Source organism: Marmota monax, unplaced genomic scaffold, assembly GCF_021218885.2.
Source record: "Marmota monax isolate L192 unplaced genomic scaffold, Marmota_monax_Labrador192_F-V1.1 WCK01_AAM20220418_F8-fsc00068, whole genome shotgun sequence".
NCBI lineage: Eukaryota > Metazoa > Chordata > Mammalia > Rodentia > Sciuridae > Marmota > Marmota monax.
This window is the reverse complement of record NW_026692352.1, coordinates 223121-242308: the sequence shown is the minus strand read 5'-3', so window position 1 is coordinate 242308 and position 19188 is coordinate 223121. Positions and strand designations below refer to the sequence as shown.

Below are 19188 nucleotides of genomic sequence, written 5' to 3'. Positions count from 1 at the left end.
GGAGAAATAAGAAGGCACAGCACAGTAAAAGCATCCTTTGAAGATTGCAAGAGCATTACTAGTGTCTGCCCACATGCAAATATATGACACCGGCTCAGAGGTTGTTATACTGACTGACTCCACCTCTCAGCCTCCTGAGAATTTGATGGGTGGCACTAGGTTTAAGATTAATCCTATCTAGGGAAGTCTGTGTTTCCTAGGAAATTGTGAATTCAAACTTTTCTGGTTGACCAGGTCAGAATGTAGAATTGAAATAGCATCTTTTGCTAAAGAGGCAGGAAAGGCATAATTTGAGTCAATTCCTTTGGAACTTTTTGTCTGTTTTGTTTTGGTTTTTAAGTCCTCAAATCTGATTACTAGCATTATTTACACAAAGGCATCTAACATTTTAGGACCACTGAGTCTTCAATTTAGATCCCTCTGTTTCCATTCTCCTAGGATTCAGAACATGCTTTTCCTTTGGTTCTCCTTTGTGATTATCCTGGGTCCATTCTGCTGGTTTCTCCTTCCTGAGACTCTACTAGTTTAGAGAACTTATTGCACATGCTCCCCAGTTGGCCATTGTCACATAGCAGCAGTTTGGTTCTCACAACCCAGTTTTAAGCTTACAACTCATTTACTCAGTACTAGTACTCCAATATATAAAATATTTATTTGTTTTGGACTTACAACTAATATAATTCACTCCAGCATGCACCTCAAACCTTATTCAGAACATGAACAAGTATATTAAACTCTTATTCTCCCTTATCTCCTCACAAAATGAAACAAGGCAAATAAACAAACAAAAACTCGTTACATAACCTAGAACCTGACATTATGCAAAGAGGCTTCCAAGAATTATCATTATAGAATTATAATCTCTCTCTACAAATTACCACAGGTAGTCTCCTCATCATTGTCTAGTACTTCTCTGGTTATGTTTTCTTTCAACTACATCATATCTAAGGGGATATATTCTTGTTATGTGCATTCCCACAGCTGGAGTAGATCAAAGTTCTGGTCAATGCATATGCTTGATTTTAGCTCTTAAGATACTCTCTAAGCCAGAGGTGTCCGAGTTTTATTGTACTCAAAATGACCCATAATTCTTTGTTAAAGTACAAACTGCAATTCCATACTGATTCAGTAAATTAGAAGAACCCTAAACTCTCCTTTCTAACAAGTTCCCAATTAATTCTGATATTGCTAGTCAAAAGATCAAACTCTAAGAAAATGAATATTTAAAAACATTTTTTGATTAGTTGTCCTCCTCAAATTGTTCTCTTGCCTGAGCTACTGCTGAGTTTTACTGAACAGTGTAGTAATTACTATCATCTTTAATAAGTTATTGTTTTTTTTTTTTTTTTGTATGGAGGATTGAACGCATGGACACTCCAACACTGAGCCACATCTCCATCCCTATTTTGTATTTTATTTAGAGACAGGGTCTCACAAATTGCTTAGTGCCTTGCCATTGCTGAGGCTGGCTTTGAACTCGAAATCCTCCTATCTCAGCCTCTTGAGCTGCTGGGATTACAGGCATGGGCCACTGCACCTGGCATTTTACTAAGTTACCTTAACAACCTTGAGCAGGCTTCTAGTAATTCTCCTTTCCCAGAATCCTGCCATAAAAAATCTTAACTTGTCTAGAGCTGAAGATGCCTCCAAGAAACCTTTAATCCAAATAATTCTTATTACTAAAAGAGAAGAAACAATAAGACAATGAAGACATAAACTTTTGAAATTCCTTTGTTCACCTTCCCTAAACAAGTCTAAATCTCAGCATGTTCTGGGAAAGTCCTAGATGGTGCATTCTATCAATGATACAACAGTTCCAACTTGGCTAGGCTTCACTCATTCCCTAGATTACCTCTCTGTTTCCATGTAAGAAGGGGTACGACACAGTTTCTCTTGAGGGTTAGAAGATGGAAGAAAAAAAGCAGTCATACACATACATATAACTCCTAGTGATTCAAACACTAATATAGGTGCTGCTGCAGAGGGATTTCATAGATGTACTGAAACACCCTAATCAGACTGACTGACTTAGGGAAGGGATGGGCATGGGCCTGACTTAATCAGAGGGAAAGCCTGTAAAGGGGGTTTAGACCTTCCTTGAGGAAGAAGAGAATTGTATCTGTAGAAGCCAGCTTTATCCCATGCCTGTGAGGCTCCAAAATCCAAACTTATTGTGATCTTTACTTCCTAACTACATGCCCTGTGGACTTTGGACCTGCATATATATATATATATATATATATATATATATAGAGAGAGAGAGAGAGAGAGAGACAATTTGTAGAAAATTTGTTAGTCTATTAGGAATACACAACAAGATTGACAGGTACAAGATAGACATAAATAGATGGGTAAAATAATGAAAAATTTTGGAATGGGATACTTCTATTAAGTATGTGATTAAAGAGAACAGTATACTATAAACCTGGACAAAAGGCAAAATACCATGAAGACAACTAATCTTCCCATATGACTCTATTAATTAGATGTGACTACAATTGAAATCCCAAGAGGAATTTCATAGACTTACATATAAAAAGATCTACTAATAGCCACGTATGTAGGAGCAATGTGAGAAATTTTTCTTTATTTAGACTTTATGAATTATTAAAATATATAGTAGCTGTATCAAATTATTTGTACAATAAAACTTGAATGAATAGAAAGGAAAACTAAGAAGAAGACCTATAGATTTATTTGACATGGTATGGTATTGCTGATCAGAAATAATAAAATATTGTAATCAGTACTTGACAGTGGCTGCTAATGTTATTAAACACAGAATGAAATATTGCTGCAGTCCGGCTGCAGCAAAATAACCGGGGGGTGACGAGGAACTTGTGTAGATTGATACAGCTGGAGTGGGAGCCCTTTATTTTAGGACCGGAGGGGTATTTATACATTCCCCACAGCTTATCTAATTAACATAAACTAGATACAGCAGTCAACCAATAAGGAATCTCCACACTTAATGGCTCGCTGGTGTTACTTCACAAACCACTCCCTCTGGCAAAATGCCAGGCGCCATCCAGACTTGTTTACAGACTCTAACATTTTTCTGGCAAAATGCCAGGTGCCATCCAGACTTCTTTACAGACTCTAACAAAATAAGATCATTTCATGACCCATAACTAACATAAATTCTATATAGATAAAATATTTTAATGTTTCTGGATGAACAATAAAAAGTAAGACAAGAATGTATTAATTGTAAATGAAGTAACTACTGCATTTCTTCTTAAATAATTAATCTTATATATGAAATGAAATAACTACATTCAAATTAAAAAGTTTAGGAGAAAATAATTGACATATATGTAAGTAAATAGCCTCAAAAAATACTTGGGAATCAATCTAACAAAAATGAAAACTATAGAACACTAAAGAAAGAAATTGAAGAAGATCTTAGAAGAGGAATGATCTTCCATGGTCTTGGATAGGAAGAAATAATATTGCCAAAATGGTCATACTACCAAAAGCACTATACAGATTGAATATAATTCCAATCAAAATTCCAATGATGTTCTTCCTAGAAAAAGAAAAAGTAGTTATGAAATTCATTTGGAAAAAATAAGAGATTCAGAATAGCCAAATCAATCCTTAGTGAGAAAAGTGAAGCAGGAGCCATCACAATACCAGACCTTAAGTTATTCTACAGAGTTATAGTAACAAAAATGGCATGATATTGTCACCAAAACAGGCATGAAGATCAATGGAATAGAAGACACAGAGACAAACCCACATAAATACAGTTACCTCAAACTAGGCAAAGGTGCCAAAAAAATATACCTTGGAGAAAAGATAGCCTTTTTAACAATTGTGCTGGGAAAACTAGAAACCCATATGTAGTAGAATAAAACTTAAGCCCTATTTCTCACCATGCACAAAACTCAATTCAAAGTGGATCAAAAACCTAGGAATTAGACCAGAACAAATCACTCGAAGAAACTGTAGGCCCAACAACTCCAACATGTCAGCTTAGGAACTGACTTTCTTAACAAGACCCATAAATCACAAGAAATAAAATAAAAAAAATTAATAAATAGGAGAGTATTAAACTAAAAATCTTCTTTACACCAAAGGAAACAATCAATAACATGAAGAGAGAGTCTACAGAATATGGGAAAATCTTTGCCACTTGCTCCTCAGACAGGGCATTAGTATCCAGGATATGCAAAGAATTAAAAAACATAATGCCAGAAAAACAAATAACCCAATCAATAAATGGGCAAAGGAACTAAAAAGATACCTCTCCAAACAAGAAAAATAAATGGTCAAAAATATATAAAAAGAGGTTCAACATCTCTAGCAATTAGAAAAATGCAAATTAAAACTACACTGAGATTTCATCTCAATCCAGTCAGAATGGCAACTATCAAGAATACAAGTAACAATGAAATTTGGCAAGGATGTGGGGAAAAGGGTATACTCATGCATTGCCAGTGGGACTACAGACTGGTGCAACCACTCTGGAAAACAGTATGGAAAGCCCTCAAAAGGAATGGAACCACCATATGACTCAATTATACCACTCCTTGTTATATACCCAAAGAACTTAAAATCAGCTTACTACAGTGACCTCTCAATGTTTGTACTAGTACAATTCACAATAGCCAAGCGATGGAGCCACCTTAGGCATTCTTCAACAGATGAAGGGATAAACAAAATGTGGTATATATACACAATGGGGTGTTATTCAGTCATAAAGAAGAATGACTTTATTGCATTTGCCAGTAAATGGATGGAATTGGAGACTATCTTGCTAAGTGAAATAAACCAGTCCCCAAAAGTCAAAGGTCAATTTTTCTCTCTGATGTGCAGAAGCTAATCCAAAATAAGGTGGTGGTAAAGAGTACAGGGGATTAAAAAAAGAAAAGAAAAGAATAAAAGATCAGTGGAATAGGCCCAGGGGAATGAAAGGCAGGGAGGAATAGGGAATAGGGAAAGACAATGGAATAAATCTGAGCTAACATTCCTATGTACATATATGAATATACCAAAGTGAATTTCAACACCATGTACATCTACTATACACCAATTAAAAAAAAAAACTGTAAGCAAATAGCAAAAGATCATTTGAGTAGAGGGAAAGGAACAAGGAGTGGGAGAAAGGGAAGGGAAGGGGAACTGCTAGGGACTAATTTAGAAAAAAATATATTCCATTCTTCTATAATTATGTCAAAAAAATGTGTTGTCCTAGCAATGAAAAATGTACAAGAAGATTAAAAAAAGAATGTTCTTTACAACATTATTTGTAGAAGTCAAAAAGTTAGAACATTTGAAATATATATATATATATATATATATATATATATAATTTGGGCTGAGGATGTGGCTCAAGAGGTAATTCGCTCTCCTGGCATGCACAGGGTGCTGGGTTCGATCCTCAGCATCACATAAAAAAAAATAAAGTTGTTGTGTCCACCGAAAACTAAAAAATAAATATTAAAAAATTCTCTCTCTCGTTCTTTCTCTCTCTTTTAAAAAAATCATAATATATATATTTGAATAATATATATATTTGAAATATATATTATTGAAATATATATATATATATATATATATATATATATATATATATTTTGCTAAAAGATAGGCTACTACACCCATAGTTAAAATTAAAACTAGATTAGGCAAAATGTTGCCTTAAAAATTTATGCAGTCAGGCTGGGGATGTGGCTCAAGTGGTAGCACACTTGCCTGGCATGTATGGGGCGCTGGGTTCTATCCTCAGCACCACATAAAAATAAAATAAAGATGTTGTGTCCACCAAAAACTAAAAAATCAATATTAAAAAATTCTCTCTCTCTCTCAAAAAAATTTATGCAGTAAACCTTTTACATTTAAACATATACACAAAGCAAGATAATATATTTTCATAGCTCAATCCATGATTAATGAAGAAACACAATATGTAAAAAAAAAAAAAAAGGTCAGGCTACGTTTTTGCTATGCATTGACTTTAAAATGGGAAAGAGGAGTGTCTCCACCTGGTGATAGAATTCTGCACAGTCAGAAACTGCCATAAATCCATTAAGAGATATTCGTGTGTGTGAAAAATATCTCCATCAGTATCTAGACCAAAACTAAAATAAACAGAAAATGCTTTGGTTTTAGATGTGTTTTGTTATATTATAGTTGCGTAACAAAACCAGCCCACTCTATGGTTTAGGTGATAGGCAGAATAATGTTCTGATGATTTATGAAAAGAAAGTTTTTAATACTTATTTTCAAACATGTCTAACAACTTTATTTTTTTCTGTAATAGATGCATATCATATTAATTTTTTATGGTATAAGTTAGTGAAGTTTGCATTTTTCCATGTGAACTTCAAATTATCAGGGATATTTGTTGAAAGAATTTTCTTTATTTCATTAATGGCCTTCACCTAAATGCAATAAATAATTGATGTTGTTTATTTGGATCTATTTGGGGACATCTGTGTGGCTACATAGATCCAGTTCTCTTTTTTACACCAATATGGTACTTTTGATTGTTGTAACTTTATAAAGGTCTTTATTTATAGTAGTATAGTAAAACCAGACAAAAACCCATCTAGGAAAGAAAACTACAAAAAATATTCCTAATGAACATAGATGCAAAAATCCTTAAAAAATATTATCAAACTACATTTAAAAACATATTAAGAAGATAATAAACCATGATCAAGTGGCCTTCATCTCAAGGAAGCAAGGTGGTTTCAACATTTGCAAATCAATAAATGTAATTCACCACTATAAATAGAATTAAGAAAGAGAATCAGATCATCATCTCAATAGATGCAGAAAGGGGCTTTGATAACATCCATTACCCATTCATGTTAAAAAAAAAAAACGCTGGAGAAACTGGAGATAAAATGAATTTATCTCAACATTATAAAGACTGTATAAGGCAAAACCAAAGCCAAAATCATACTCAATGGTGAAAAATTGAAAGGCCTCAAATCAGAAACAAGAAAAAAATTTCCATTATCACCATTTCTATTCAATATAAAACACTAAAACTCTAGCCAAAGCAATTAGGCAAGAGAAGAAAATTAAAAGGAAACAAATTGGAAAAGAAGAAGTCAAACAATCTCCATTTGCCGATAAGATCTTATATAGAGAAGACCCCCCAAAACTGCACCAGAAGATTTCTAGACTGATAAATGAATTCAGCAGCAGTAGGATGCAAGATTAGCATCAAAAATCAATAGCTTTTCTATAGTCTAACAATTATTCTGCTGAAAGAAATCAGGAAAACATCCATTTCCAATAAATTAAAAAACAACAAAACTGGGAATTAATTTAAGAAAGAAGATAATGCATCTTTACAGTGAAAACTAAGAAAGAAATGGAAGAAGACCTCAGAACATGGAAAGGCCTCCCATGCTCTAGGATAGGCAGAATTACTATTGTCAAAATGGCCATACTTCAAAAAAGCAACCCACAGATTCAGAGCAATCCCAATCAAAATACTAGTGAAATTCTTCACAGAACTAGAAAAAAAAGCAGTCCTAAAATTTATCTGGAATAGTAAGAACTCCAAAGAGTCAAGACAATTCTGAAGAAGAAAAGTGAAGCAGGAGACATCACAATACTTGACCTCAAATTATACTGCAAATCTACTAGAGCAAAACGGCATGGTATTAGGGTCACAATTGTCCTCAAGACCAATGAAATAAAATAAAAGAAAAAGAAACAAATCCATATACTTACAGATATCTGATATTTGACAAAGGTGCAAAAATATATGTTGGATAAAAGATACCTTTTAAAGAAATAGAGCTGGGACAACTGTATATTCATAGGTAGAAGAATGAAATTAGATAGCAGTCTTTCATGCTGCACAAAAGTCAAATCAAAATAGGGTCAAAGACTTAGAAATTAGACCAGAAAACTTGCAACTGCTAGCAGAAAGCATAGGGTCAACACTCCATCATATAGTTGAGGCAATGACTTTCTCAACAATACCTGAAATAAATGTTCACAAAATAAAAACAAGAATCAATAAGTGTGCTGCTATCAGAGAAAAAAAAGCTTGTTCAGAGCAAAGGTAATGATTAAAAGCCTGAAGAGAGAGCCTACAGAATGAAAGAAGATCTTTGCCAGTTGCTCCCCTGACAGGATTAATATCCAGAACATATATAGATCACAAAAAAATTGAATGTCAATGTAACCCAAACAATCCAATCAATCAACAGGCAAAATATAAACACACATTTCTCAAAGGAAGAAACACAAACGGTCAATAAATACATGGAAAAATGTTCAACATTTCTAGCAATCAGGATAATGCAAATGAAGACTTTACTAAGATTTCAGCTCACTTCGGTCCATGTGGCAATTATCAAGAACTTGAATAATAATTAATGTGGAGGAGAATATGAGGGAAAATTGATGATGGAACTGAAATTTAGTGCAACGACTCTGGGAAGCAGTATGGACTTCCTCAAAAAACTAGGAATGGAATTACCATATATTACCCAGTTATACCTCTTATTGGTACATATCAAAAATAACTAAAATCAGCATACTAAACTTAGACAGCCACTTCACTATTTATAGCAGCATAGTGCACAATAACCAAATAATAAAATAAACCTGGATGCCTGTCAAAAGATGAATGGATCAAGAAAATATGGCATAAATACACAATGGAGTTTTACTCATCCATGAATGAGAATGAAATAATGACATTTGCCAGTAGGTGGTTGTAAATGGAGAACATCACATTAAATGAAATAAGTCAGAGTCAGAAAATCAAGGGTTGAACATTTTTCTCACATGCAGAAGCTAGAGCAAAATAAGGAAATAAAGGTAGGGTCTCATGAAAATAAAAGGGATCAGTGGAGCAGAGTAAAGAAATTGAAAGCAAGGGAGAAGGGACAGGAAAAGAGAGGAACTTTGGAGTGTAATTCACCAAATTACATTTTGTAGACATCTAAAAACATTATGATAAATTTCACATTGATGCGCATCTATAAATCACTAATTTTCAAAAACTATAAATAAATAGAAGAAAGACCAGTAGAATAGAGGGAAGACCAGTGAAAGAGAAGATGGAGAGTGGGAGAGAAGAATGAAGGATTGGAAATGGGAAGAAATACAGATGAATTTAACAAAATCACCTTATATACACATATAAATGTGTCAAAGGGATTTCACCATTATATATATATGCAGAAAGTACCAATCAAAAATAAGTAAATGGGTGAAAGGATTATCAGTAGCAGAGAGGAAGGAAAATAAGAGGAGGAAGGTAGTTATGGGGGAACTGGAGTTGAAATCAATTTCCTTGTATGATGGTTTTGTCAAAATGAACCCAACTACTACTATATATGACTATAATGTTCCAATACAGAAATAGAGGGAAAATTTCTGTCATCTGTGTTCTATTTCATTGAGGTCCCTGCTTATATGAAAATACTATACACATATTTTATTCAATTACCTTAATGTCATGAAATATATTATCATTAAATAAATGAATTCATAAATCTATCAAACATTGTGTGTTTTCTATTTATCAGTCTTTGCATAAAAACTATTCAAGTCTAACAAAAACATCAATTCATATTAACAAAAAAGGCAGTTCAAATTATTTTCATTGTATCTGAGACCCCAATAGAAACATCGTTTTAATCTAACCAAAAGGAGACTGACAGTAAAGAAGGTGTGATAGAGTTTCTGGCACTGGTAGACCTGAACACCAAATTATTATTCATATTTCAAGACATATCCTATAAAATATCCCAGCTATGTTATGATATACTCTGAGACTGAATCTAGAAGAAAGCAGCTAAGATTAAAGTATAAGGCAAAGTATCATGGACCAGATTGAAATGAAAGACAAATTATATTGTTCTTTATTTCTTCTCTTGTTTGAAGATTATGAAAAAGAGGTACTATAGTATTCTGAGAATATGATGTGAATCATACCCCAGTAGTTTATATCCTAGTCACTTATTTCCTAGGTTGAGTGTGTGAATATATATTTGTGATTGTATTTATTTTTATTTTTTGGAATGAATATGAATAACCACTTAGGGATTTTATTAAACCAATTTGATTGGTTTAGCAGACAGCTCTTCCATATTCTTACATACAATTAGCTTTTGTCAGTTTTAGAATGATTGTAACAGTTTTTCTTACCCTTTGGTAAATAATTGTGTTCACAATTATTTAGGTAAACAGAAAAAAAGGGATCTGAAAGACATTCATTCACTCCTCCTTTCTCTTTGGAAGTTGAATATACAGTATAGAAGAAGCTAAAGTTCATATACACCAAGGAGAAAGTTTCTAGGGTCTTACTTCTTTCTTAAACCTAAGCAAAACACTTTCTGGAAGCCTTCTCTGAGTTCTCTGTTTCTAAGTGCATAAACAATAGGGTTGAGGGAAGGAGGGATGGTGTTGTGCAGCACGTTGAGTAGAACTGGAATCAAAGCATTCTTAGTCTCTGCCAGGTGAGTTACTGAAACCACTACAACAGCCGTGTAGAAGAAGAAGATGAGGATGAGATGGGAGCTGCAAGTGCTCAGAGCCTTGGAGACAGCTTCAGCAGAGTTCAGTCTAAAGATGGAGCGCAGAATCAGGGCATAGGACAGTATAATAAGAATTAGATCACCACCCATTAGAAGCCATGCCACAACCAATTGACAAATACTATTGGACCTCCTATCATCACAAGCCAGGCTTGTGACCCCGAGATTAGAGCATAGGCAATGTTCAATTTCATTGCTGGAACAATAATGACGCTGGGCTGCAAGTACAGGCACTGGAATGACAAACAAGCCATTTCTAAGCACCATGAACAGGGTAGCTTTGGTGATGAAGGAATTGGTGACAATCAATGGGTAGCGAAGAGGATGACAAATAGCAACATATCTATCAAAAGCCATGCAGAGGAAGACACCAGACTCCATTCCAACAAAGCAGTGAATGGCATAAATCTGAGCAAAGCATTCTGGGAGGCTAATGGCCTTGGCATCAAACCAGAAGATGGCCAGGATCTTAGGCACAATGGTGGTGGACAGGCCCATGTCCACCACAGAGAGGATGCCCAAAAAAAGGTACATAGGCTGCTTCAGAGAAGAGTCCTGGTAGATGGTGGTGAGGATGAGGATGTTTGCACCAATTGTGGAGAGATAGAGCAGTGCCAAAGGCAAGGAGAGCCAGTGCTGCCAGCTGTGAATGCCTGGGAATCCCATCAGAATGAACTCGGAGACCTGGAATTTGGAGCTATTGGAGCCCTTGAAAGATGCAGACATATTTTCCTAGGAGAAAAAAAAAATAGTGTTGCTATCTCTGGGCATAATTATTATTAAACATTATTTTTGAACTTTCTTTATACAGGCTGGGTCCATAACAAAATTAATTTTCTAGTTCATCTTATTGTAATTTAAGATGAATAACAAGAAAGTTCCAGGATTTTATCCAAGGAAGGGATGTTTAAAAGTCACAATTGTTTTAACTGAGATGCAGGTAATTTTCAAAGCTCTTCTCTAGCATGCATGAGGCCCTGGTTCTGTTCTGCAAACCAGCTGCACTTTCCCCATTCAACTGCCTCTCACCTTGGGGTTTCTTCCTTCATGTGACTCATTTGCACCTTCCTCTACAGGTCTACTGCTTCTGGAACCTGCCTCATCACAATTGCTTCTCATTTATTCACAGTTCTCCCTGCAATCTGCTCTTTGTTAAACTGATATTTCCCTGCTTACAATAATTTGTACCTATACTCTTTCATTAAAATAAAACCCAAGCACTTTCATTGAGCACTCTCAGGTGTAATTCTAACCCAACTGAGCATTATATCTTGGTTTTCACTTCCTTGTATGCTGACTTCAGAGGCACATAATATCTGAATGTATCTTGAATATTTGATCTTTACAAAGCTATTGATTTTACAGAGCATTTCATTCCCAATATTTTTGTCATGTTGATTGCTATTACATGTTGGTTGCAAAGAAAAAACCTGGAGTATTATGTAACAATGTTTCAAAATGCCATCTTTAAAGAAAAATGTTAATTCTTTGATTTTATGATTCATGGATTCATTTTTGACACAATTAACTTTACATGCAGAATTGTACCTACAAGAGAACATCACTCACAACTAGATGAAATTCCTTTCAGATATTACACCCAGCTTCTGTGTTTGGAAAAACAGTTATTCCTTAATGATGGAATAAGCCATCTTTTATTTTATATGAATGCAATTTGATAAGAAATGAAATAATTGAAACATATCCATAGCATAACTTAATGAGCAAGAGGCAAAAACAGGTTGGATATAAAGCTAAATATTGATCTTTCAGATCAAAGTTCCAAAAGAGCACTGGCATGGAATCATTTGTGCAAGACCTGGTACTTTTGTGAAATCTTCATTTGTACCTTACAGCCTAATATTGCATAACATTTTACCTTTAATTTATTTCCATTTTCTTTCTTTTGAGGTACTTTTGTTTACTTCTTTTACTACATATTGACAAATTATAGTTGTACATATTTAAGGGGCACAAACTGTGTTATGATATTTAATACAATATGGAATTCTTAAATGAATTAATGTGCCCATCACCTCAAGTATTTAATATTTTCATTAGAATATTATACATTTATTCTCAGTGATATTGAAATCTATTCAATCGTTAGCTATATTCAGGACTCAGAGATTAACCTAAGAATCTGAATTACTCCTCCAATCTAACTGAAACTTTGTCCTCTTTGACCATCAGCTGCCCATTTCTATACCCTGGAGACTCTGGTAACCACCTCTCCACTCTCTGCTTCTAGGAGTTCAATTGTTTTAGATTCCATATGGGAGAGCATGCAATATTTGTCTTTCTATGTTTGGCTTATTTTGCTTAATTCCATTGATGTCTCAAAAGGCAGAATTTCCTAATTAAGGCTGAATAATATTTGTATAGATATATCGTCTCTCCTTTATCTACTTCTTGATGGGCACTTAGGTTGATTCCATAACTTGGAAATTGTGAATAATATGGCAATAAACATGAGTGTTCCAAATTCTCTCTGACATACTGATTTAAAATCTTTTGTGTACATAACCAGAAGTGGGACTGCTAGATCACAAATCAATTTTATATTTGGTTTTCTCCACTTAATTCTAAATGTTTCATCCTAGTTGATATTTGTGTGGTCCAAATAACAGAAGGAGTGAATCTGAGCTCACAGAATTCTAACATGACATAAAATGTGATTCTTTATCAAAACAGTTGATACACTATTAATACTGAAAAAATATGGAAGTTCTTTTACAGATTAGTAACTCCTTTCATGCCTCATGATCCTCATTTTTTTTTACTCTACTCTTAGCCCATTTTGCAGAGGTTTTACCAGCCTCTGTATCCTGCTAGGGCAGAGAGCAAGGACAACTTGTTTGAAGAACATTACCAAAATAGTGTTCTATTTAAAGTGAGGCATCAAATGATCTGAGATTTAGCCAATGTGCCCTTGATATGGTTTAGAACTTACTGTGGTTAGGAGAAGAGGTACAGCGTGATGTCTTCACAATGGAAGCAGTTCCTTACTGGACAAACAGCATTTTGAGAAAAGCTTTATTATGAGATCAAGATGTATTCTCAAAAGAGATGACACACAAATTATGAATATCACAAATTTATTGAAAGTAGTAAACAGTTATGTGATTTTAGGGTAATAGGCCTCCTTTAGAGGCATGAGGAGAGAAAGTCCCATAGAGAAAGAGAATTCCTAAGACGTTAAGTCCCAAAAGTGCAACAGGGAGATTAGCTTAGAAATGTTTTCATTAATGCAATATGAGAGCCTATATGAATAAAAAAATAGTTCCACTCATGAAAACAATGTATTCCTATGATAGGTGGGAAATTTGAGTTGTTCTTATGATAAAAATTCAGAGTATTACAATTCTATGGTAAGGACGATTGTTTAAATTTTTCTAAAGAAGAAAGTTTTTATTCATTCAAAAATGGAGGGAGCGCTGGGGTTATGGCTCAGTGGTAGAACACTAGCTTAGCATGTGTAAGGCACTGGGTTTGATTCTCAGCACCACATAAAAATGAATAAATAAAGGCCCATTGTAAACTAAAAAACATTTTTAAAAAGCTAGAGGGAGAGGTCTACTGTTGGAGAACATGGTAGAGTTTTTTTTTAAGTAATCGATAAAGTCATTGTCACTGTTCTCCTGGAAATTATGGTCTAGTATGGGAGAAAGAATAGAATACCAAATAAAAAAGCAAGAAAATGAAGAATCATAGACTGAGGTAAGTGCTTTAATCAAAAGTGACTCTAATATGAAACATATAATGAAGGGAATTAATGTAATTGTCAGGATTTCCTGAAGTAATACCAACTTTATTGAAGAGCAAGGCTTCAGTAGAATTTCAGTGTTGTTATGTTTGAGGGGTGAGGAGTGAAAGTATTCTAGGAACTTAAAAATGCTAAAATGAGAGGTGGTATGGCACAGCCAACGAAATAAAACATAAGTGTGGCTGAAACTCTCAAGATATGGGGGGAAATGATCATGAGATGATGAGCTTGAGGTAACAGGAGCCTGAGAATTTCAGACAAATCTATGTCCAATAATATGTTGCCACTGGAAGATTTCACAGGTAATTCAGACATAGAAACAATGTGGAAACCACACTTCATGTGATAAGACTTAGGATAAGTTGGCTAGGCAGCTGCCAGAGTAATTAATCCAAGGGAGAGAGGGCTACATCTGGAATGAAGCAGGCCAGTGAAAGATGAAAAGTAAAGGTGGATGGATTTAGAAGACATATATGGGTGACATCAATAATATTTATGACCTAAAAATAATCCTAAGATATACAAAGATGAACAATGGTGCTCTATATGTGTAATAAGAATTGTAATGCATTCTGCTGTCATGTATTTAAAAAATAAAATCAATAAAAAAGAAAAAAAGAGTAGAATGGATTAATAATAATAATAATAATCCTAAGGTCCTGGAACATGCAGTTGGATGGAATGAGATGTTATTCATATACTTAGGTGTGGTTGGAGAAGGACGGGTTGTAGAAGAGAGTAAGTGCAGACTAGGTTATATAATTCCCTTCATTGTATGTTCATATTCGAGTCACTTTTGATTAAAGCACTTATCTCAGTCTGTGATTCTTCATTTTCTTGTGTTGAAACATCCAAGTGAACAATGGGGACAAGCGGAAAGGTAGCTCTAGAGATCCAGGAGCAAACTGACAAAAAGTGAAGTGATCGATATCTGATTTTGAGATCATTGGAGATAATATTATTGGCATAGATTTCCTAGCAAGTGAAGGTGGTGAGAAGAAGAAGGGGAAAGAGCACCTAGTTCCTGTGATCTCCTACATTTAAAATCTACCTAAATGTTGAGAGAGGAAAGGAAACCCAGATGTGACTGATTCATAAAGGAAACACAGCAAGAAAATGGATTTATAATGTTACTCCACTCACAAATCAAATAAGATTTGAAAAAATTTTATCGATTACATTTCTTGGAGGTTATGCTAATTTTTTTGAAAGATAATTGACTTTTTAAGAACATAAGCTAAAGTCATAGTAGGATGACTTAAAGTGTAAGTCAAAAGTTATAAAATAGAAAAATTGGTGCATGTGAAATTTTGGGGAAATTTACCCAAGCAAAACAATATAAAACCCAAGCTGCAAAATTTCTTAGGGTTTAAAGCTGTTTGAAGTGGAAAGTAGAAAAGTTCCCACAGGCTGGGGACACAAGTGGTGTGAGAAATGTGCAGGTGTTGACAAAAGTGTTCCAAGTGTCAGTTGGACAGTAGAAGTAAGTTTTCCAGGTCTGTTATACAACAATGTTATCATGGTCAATAAGCGTATTTTGTATTTTTAAAAAAATTATTTGAAAATTACTGACAGAATAGATTTTAAGTGGTCTCATTGTTAAAATATAAAATATTGTATGCAAGGTGATGGATATATATATATATATATATATATATATATATATATATATATATATATTTCTCTTGATGCTGTCCCAGAGTTCTTGTATATTTTGATCATTATCTTTTGTTTTTGTATTTTTTTTCATACTAAATATTCAACTTTATATACCTTGTCTTCAAGACCTGAAGTTCTACTTTGTATGCAGTTTAATCTGTTAGTGATCCTCTCAAATAAATTTTTAATTTGATTCATTGTGTCTTTCATTTCCAGGAGTTGTGATTTGTTTCTTCTAAATATCTCTATTTCTTGATTGAAATGGTTTTTCATCTTCTGTTTTTGTTCTTTCAGTTCATTCCATAGATTTTCTTTTAGTTCATTGAAAATTTAGAAATCATTTTGTCATCTTTCTCTGAAATGTCATTCAACTCCATATCTGTGGGATCTTTGTTGGGGAATTGTGAGTTCAGAAAATGGTTTGCCTATTTCCTCATGGTTTCAGAGGCCTTGGACTTGTGCATTAATTGAGATGGATTCCCTTTCCTCTTTTATGTGCATCTTCTTTTGTGTGTAGTTGTATTTTTTGTTCTAGGACTTGTCTGTTTTTGATGTATGAGTAGATTTCCAGGAGTGGAATGTAAGAATGCTTATTTCTTATTGTGACGTGTTGATGTTGTGCATTGTTTTTTTTTTCTTCTCCCCAATTCTATTTTTTGAAGTATTGTTGTGGCTCAGCTTGGACTTGATTGTGCATGAGTTGAAATGTGCTGTTACTTGGCAAAATTTTGACTATGTAATTCTATGAAATAGTGGGATTACCATTTCTAAAGTGAAGAGAAAATTGGAAGGAAAGTAAGATAAAGTTTTAAATATTTTGAAAAGTGAATAGAAAAGAGGCAGGAGGTAACAGATGTTGGCAGTAAAGAAGGAGAAATAAAAAATTAACTAAAAGTAACACAATATGAAGGAGAAGAGGAAACAGGAAAATTTGGCTATAGTTAGGTAAGGGCATGACGAAGTGCCAAAAAAAGGACAATAACCAAGGTATGAACAACAACATCAAAAATGCAAGATCAAAACAACTTAATCTTCATATAATTATACCCCACCTAAGTCAAACTATGGCTAAACAATAAATAAGAACAGAAGAAAGCAAATAAGATGAAAGATACGTATATGAATAAATATATTTTTGAACCTGTCTGTGCAGTGAGAAGACACACACCCACACACATTCACTCACAAAATCTTGCAGAATACAAAATTGTAAAATATAATAAAATTATATTTAAAATAATAAAAAAAGATTTAAATATGTAAAAAATTCAAAATGGCAGGGGGGAATGTAGAGAAAATGAAAAAGAGAAAAGAAAAAGAGAATTTTTTGTGTGTATGTGCTGTTAGAGATTGAACCCAGGGAAGAGAAAAAAAATCTTAATTAAAAATAAGGAATTGTTTTAATTGAGCAAGTCAAAATGGTTGGCAAGGATGAATTTTGATTCTTCATATTGATTTTTAGACTCTACAGCTCTTGGTTAAAGGGCTGGTGGGTGAGAAGTCTAATATCTTTGTGTTTCTAACATAGCTTCCAGTTATAGTGACTAGAAGCCAAAGCTGGTTGTAGTAGTTCTCAGCCTCCTGTCTCCCAGTGTGGGTAGGAGGAACTACAGGAGTGCTGACAAATTGTGTATTCCTGTGGCAGGGATGGTGCATAGTCCTAAATGGAAGTTCTAGTAGTTGGGTTTAGTCTTGGCTGACATTTGGAATTCTGTTACTGTGTATTTGAGATTTGATCCATGACCCCTGTTGCTGGGGAGGTGTTGATCTCAGCCAGACATCTGGGTCTTAGGGGTCTCCAGTAAAATCTACTTTCAAAGTACAAGGAAGGACTAAACCATCAAGGTTTCACAAATATCTCTTATTGGGTACCAGCAGGAAAGGGAGTTCTTTCTCCTTAGTATTCAGAGACTGTATGCAGTTTCCGGCACAGTTTTCTCTGGTTTGGGCACATTTTGAGGGTCACAGTAGGCAACTCCTGGTTTCACTGGAAACTTCTTTTATGAATTCCTGACCTCCTGTCTCTGCTCACTGCTACACAGCATTTATGAATTGTTCCTGAGATGGTGACCCTGGTCCTGGTCAAACTATTTACTGCTGGACTTGTGTGCTTTGGTTGGTTTCCATGCAGCCACTTCTCCCACCAACTCTGGATCTATTAAGATGAGCCTCCTTCTCTGTTCTATTAGTTTTCCAAGGCCAATTGTTTTTTATTTTTAAATTTTTTTGTCCACTGTGCCTTCCTTTCTCTCGGCCTGCATTACCCCTTCTCCTCAGCAGTCATGACTGGCATGTCGCTAACATATTATTTCTTATGCTCTGTTTGAATTTTCTGACTAACTGTGTTTCTATGGTTTCTTTTGTTGTCCAACACTAATTTTCAGTGAGTTCCTTAGTTGCCCACCCCACAGAGGAGCAGTCTTCCCGTTTTCTAAAAATCTGGTGCTAAGAAACTTCTGGGAAATGTGTCCTTTCTCTAATCTGCTATCTTCTCTCTCCCAGGCTTGCCTCATTCATTTTCTCCCATCCCCTTTGGTACTAGGTGCTTTACCACTGAGCCACATCCCCAGCCCTTTTCATTTTTTTTTTATTTTGAGACAAGGTCTTTCTAAGCTGCTTAAGGCCTTGCTATGTTGCTGAGGCTGGCCTTGAACTTATTCTCCTCTTGGCTTAGCCTCTTAAGTCTCTGGGATTTCAGATGTGGCCCACTGCACTGCCTGACTCTTTCATTCTTCATGAGATGCCAGAACCAGAGGACAGGCACATATGGATTTCCTTCCTATTTTACTTCACACGTGTTGTGGCTATGATTGGGAATTGTGGACTCCTCTACCTCATTCACTTTGAGGACTCCCTGCACAGGCCCATGTACTACTCTGGGCTATGATTTCTCTAACTGACCTTGTCATATTCTCTAGTACAATCTCTAAAGCCCTCAGTGTATTCTGGTTCCATCTCAAGGAAGTAAGCTTGGATAAATGGTCCAGATGTTCCTTGTCCCCACCTTCAAGGGAATGGATTCTGGTTATGCTTATGTCCCTGGACTGCTGAATGGCCTTCTACTACCCTCTGTGTTACTCAATCATCCTCACCCGTCTAATTATTGCAAAGGTCATGGTATTCACCTTTCTCAGAGGTTATTGCTTATAATTTCATTCATTTCTCTCAGCAAGAACTTGCCCTACTACAGAAGCAGTATTATTTTTCATACTTAGTGCAACCATATGTCAATAATCAGGT

The 19188-nt window shown here is 34.8% G+C and overlaps 1 protein-coding gene across 1 annotated transcript; it reads right to left on the bottom strand.

The window, feature by feature from the left end:
- Positions 1–10289: 10289 nt before the first annotated feature.
- LOC124091256 (olfactory receptor 56B1-like) lies at positions 10290–11249 on the bottom strand. The gene has a single exon (XM_046442224.1). It carries the CDS (start codon positions 11247–11249, stop codon positions 10290–10292), a length of 960 nt encoding a protein of 319 aa, XP_046298180.1.
- Between the last annotated feature and the right edge of the window lie 7939 nt (positions 11250–19188).

Coding starts and splice junctions, on each gene's coding strand:
- LOC124091256 (XM_046442224.1), bottom strand. CDS start 11,249: ATGTCTGCATCTTTCAAGGGCTCCAATAGCTCCAAATTCCAGGTCTCC.